The sequence below is a fragment of the Alligator sinensis genome, unplaced genomic scaffold (assembly GCF_000455745.1).
Source record: "Alligator sinensis unplaced genomic scaffold, ASM45574v1 scaffold459_1, whole genome shotgun sequence".
Taxonomy (NCBI): domain Eukaryota; kingdom Metazoa; phylum Chordata; order Crocodylia; family Alligatoridae; genus Alligator; species Alligator sinensis.
In genome coordinates this window covers 87294-91715 of record NW_005843198.1, presented here as the reverse complement: position 1 = coordinate 91715, position 4422 = coordinate 87294, and the positions used below count along the sequence as shown (strand labels likewise).

General features: G+C 38.4%; 1 protein-coding gene across 1 annotated transcript in view; it reads right to left on the bottom strand.

Moving 5' to 3' along the window:
* IL16 (interleukin 16) overlaps window positions 1-4422 on the bottom strand; it is an 88099-nt gene that overhangs the window by 1118 nt on the left and 82559 nt on the right. The window contains exons 21-23 of the mRNA XM_025194412.1: window positions 3534-3635; window positions 2060-2312; window positions 211-336 (exon numbers count right to left, since the gene is read on the bottom strand). Of these exons, the coding sequence (XP_025050197.1) occupies window positions 211-336; window positions 2060-2312; window positions 3534-3635 (481 nt within the window). The remainder of the gene's footprint in view (window positions 1-210; window positions 337-2059; window positions 2313-3533; window positions 3636-4422) is intronic.

Genomic DNA, 4422 nt, shown 5'->3' with positions numbered 1-4422 from the left:
TAGGGAAACTTTTATAGTATATTTCTGTAATTATGTATATTTCTGTAAATATTCTGTATATTTCTGTATTTCTGTCACTGTGTTGCCTGGTCAAAGTAGACTGCCAGGCATTTATACTACATCCCAAGGTTTTAAGTTTGCAGGTTAAAAAAAGTATTTTTCACGAGCTTCATTATCATCCGGTCCAAATACATTTTTAAACCACTCTACCTTTAAAAATCCTGTTGATGACAATGGGTTTATCTCCATGGATGGAGCCCTTCCCTCCTTCCAGGCTAAATCCTAAGCCAGCAGCTGTCTTTTCTAGAGTTACAGTGTAGACTGTGTCTTCAGTTGCTGAGAAGAAATGGAAGGTAATCAGGGAAGGAATAAATGCTATGAAAAACAGGAGCATATTCCAAAGAATAAACCTCTATTTCAATGTTGTACCAATGAGTCTATGACACACAAATCAAAACAAGGCAAAAATGGCAGCTCTTGATCCTTTGGCTTGAGTTACTGAATGTCTGTACAGAAAGTTACACTGAACTCCTAACAGAATGCAAAGGTGGCAATGGATGTCTGCTTCAGTTTCCTGGAATTACATAAAAATGCTGAGAGTGAATTATTACTTCCATAGTTCATCATTGAGAGAATCATTTAGGCATTCTCATTGTATACCTCGAGCTATATTCAAGCTTCACTCCAGACATGTGTTAAAGGCTGCCCTGGTGTAAATGGGCACCTGGTTGTTCGGGCAGGGCAATTCCATGTGATGCTGTTGGTTGTAGCAAATGGCATTCTTAACCTTGCTAGACCACTGGGCCCTCTAGGTTTAGATTGACTGACCTTCATTTGATCTGATTCTAGTATTAAAACTACTTTTACCTAAAGGGCTAGAAATATAAACTTGGGTATGTAAATGTGATTACAAATCTCTTAAGTTCTACAAGGGAGAAAAAAGAATATTTAGTACTGTGTCCTCACTATGTTTTGCATATAGCCATTGGTTATGGTGGATTACCATACATGATTTACCTAAGCTGAAAACAAAAATCCTGTCAAAATATGTTTGTTACCTAGGAACTTCCAGGGCACTGATAGAAATGATGTTTTGTCATGAAATCGGCCCCCTGAAAGTGCTCTACAGGCATGCCCTGACAGAAGTGCACAGCGGCAGAGCACTTTAAAAGTGCCTGATTGTGTGACAAATTAACCCTCATTACATGGGGGTTCAGATGAAGGCACTCCAAAGTGCATCACCTTCATTAACTTCTGTCAATTCCTGCCTGGGAGCAGGGCTGGGCTGAAGCAGCTAACCCTACCCCTGGTGCTCTCTTCAGGATGGGAGAGGGGAGGAGAGGGGGTGGATTGGAGCCCCACTGGGGACGGGTGGATTCAAGCTCCAATCCACTCACCTCCGCCCCCTCCAGTGAAGGCTGGACAAACCCCAGACCGAGCTCCTTCCCCTTCCTTTTCCCCCTCCCATCCTGACGACAGCACTGGAGCTCAGGTGGGGGTAGGGGGTTAGGGGGTAGGGGAGAGAGGCTGCAGACACAAGGCTGGCTCCAAAGTGCAGCAGAAAGCTGCATGTCTGTCAGTGCCCCTAGTAGTTTTGGGAATAAAAAAATATTATTAGTTATATAAGTACCCATTGGCTTATTAACTATGTTGAATATAAGTACGTGCTTTTAAAATTTAATCTTAAGGAATCCTATTTTTTTGTGCAATTCAGCAATTTATTTATAAATCTGATAATGTTCATCTCCTTTGGCCTTTGTTTACCTCATTTTTTAATCTTGGGTTTTTTTTTACCTCTGTTTATCTTTCTTGACCAACTTCATTTTCTCCCATAGATATTCATTATGATTTTTGTTTATACACAACCAATTGATATCAGTTGAACAACATATTGTTTCAGACCTACTCACTGAATTTTCAAATACTTGCACAACTTTTAACTGTGAGTCTCAGATTTTTGCTGGCCAAATCCTGTGCAGTCCTTAGTAAACAGTAGGAATGTGTGTGTCTGTGTGTGTGTACAAGCACCAGCAGCTGTAAGGCTTCTGTAAATACTCACTTGATTCTGTTGAAGCTTCGCTTGCCATAGAAGAGGTAGTAGAATCAAATGAAACATTAAGACTTTTTTCTTCCTCTTTGGCTTTTCTAGTGACAACAACAGCTTGCTTTGGTTGTCGAGCCTGACGCAAGATTGCCAAGGCATCATTGTGTGTGACACCTTTCAAAGACTTTCCATTAATGGATAATACTTCATCTCCTTTCTGAATAGTTCCTTCCTGAAATGCCAGTCCATTAGGAAACACTCTGTGGACCTGTTGGAAAAGAGAGATAACTAAATCTCACAGTCATAATGTCACATATTGTCAGGCCTTTGCAAGAAAGCAAGTTCCTTTTAAGAATCATGGCTTGCAATGGTTGTACAGAAACCTGTTAAGAAATATGAGATACTGAATAAACTGGAGATGCTATAAGCCATTAGATTTCATTGACTAACTGGCTTAGTATTGTGTCCTGAACCTGTACCATTGAATTCAGAGGGTGTTAGATCAGGGACCACAATGGAAAAGTTCCTAATTAGAGGAAGGAGTCTGAAAAGATGAACCTGACTATTTCCTTCATAATCATAGCTGAATGCTAAAGCCACATTATAGCATGTATTTTGCTTCCAAAGGTATTATGTTTTTAGATTAGTAGACCCTACCTTTACTTGCATGACCATTAGAAATAGGCATCTTTGCTCCCATTTTCTGCCAATATTCCATTTTCTCTTGACCTTCTGCCATAATTTGCCAATTACAAACTTGAAATTCTTTTCCATTTCTGTCATTATGTCTGAATACTACTTAAGAACTACTTTTTAAAAAGAAAGTTTTGAAACGTTAAAGTGGTAAAATTATAGTGTTTTGTTTTTCTTCTGTCACTCAACATTTTTTAAAGCTAGATAAGTTGTTGAAAAGTTTGAGAAGAAAAAGGGAAACATAGGGAAAAGACTGAGGCATTAATCATTTTCTGCTGGGAGGATGGATATATAAGAGGAGGACGGATGTGTAACTACGAGTCTGTTGCCTCAGGTGAAGAGCTTGCCAAAGGCTTGCCACCTTGCACAGGGGCTTGTGCCCTGCTCGTTCACCCCTAGTTACAGTACCATGGGAGGCAATTAAAAATATGAATGTTTTATTTTGGTTTGGTTTAAAAGTACTTTTGGTTCAAAATTAAATTTGTGTTCAATTTTTCCACTCAAATAATATACTCTGATGGAAAGTTTTATCTGTCCCTGAACATTTTCAAGAGCAGATCAGATTAACATTTGGCTGGGGTGGTTTAGTCAGGGATGATTCTGTCCTGAGCAGGAGCTGGACGAGATGACCTCATGAAGTTCCTGCTTCCCTAGGATCCTGTGTTAATAAACCTAATTTGTATGGTGAGAATTTTCATTTAAGAATCTTTTAGCCTCTGCTTCATAGTATTCTTTCATGTGCAGACAATTGTAATTTCTCTGTCACCTTTCCTAGTCAGAGAAAGATACTACTTACAGTAATAACTTTGTTTTCTAGATCAGCTCCTCCTGCCAAGCTGAATCCAAGACCAGCATCTTCTTCTTTATGCAGGATTGTAACATGAATATCATCAAATTGCTAGGCAAAGAAAAGAACAACACTTAACAGAAAATTAGAAGATTCATATATTTTTTCATATGAATATGTGTTCTGCAAGGGGACTTAGTGGCAAACAGTATTTGGACTGCTAAGACATTTTATTTGTATTTAGTCAGTAGAATATTTCCACCTTGATATTCTAGTTAATGTAATGACATCCTGTTCCCAAGTGTTGCTGCTTCAGCAAATGCGGTAGAAATTAAATTATATTAAATTGTTTAAGTACAATATTTAATAGAACCAGAAAAAAACGTTGGTTCAGTGGTAAGAAGTATGTAGAGTATCTTGCAACTGTGAAATACTACTTTCTTTGTTTGTCTGCAGCTTCCCCAAACTCTTACTGACAGTTTTTGAAAAATTACTTGTAATTCTAGTTTCTATCTTGTTCAAGTTCCTATATTAACAGTAAGCTGAGATGAACTGCTTTAGTCTTGATTGTCCTGTAAGATATCTTAGTATGAAAAAGATTCCTGTTTAATAGCATGAACTGTAAAGCTTTTACAGGTCAGCTGTAACACATTTTTGGTAAAGAAAAAATTGATACATTTCATTTGCCATTGCAGTAACAGTAAGGAGATGATCTAGGCAACAGGATGCTCCGAAGGTTTTACTTTCTGCTGCTCCTCTGATTGGATTGTTTGAGTTTTAACGAGCCACTCAAGCTAAAGTTTTCAAATATACACACTACTTTTGTGTTCCAAAATTTGAGGCAACAGGGGTTTGATTTTCAGCTGTTCTGTGCACCCCAGCTCCAACCACACCCAAC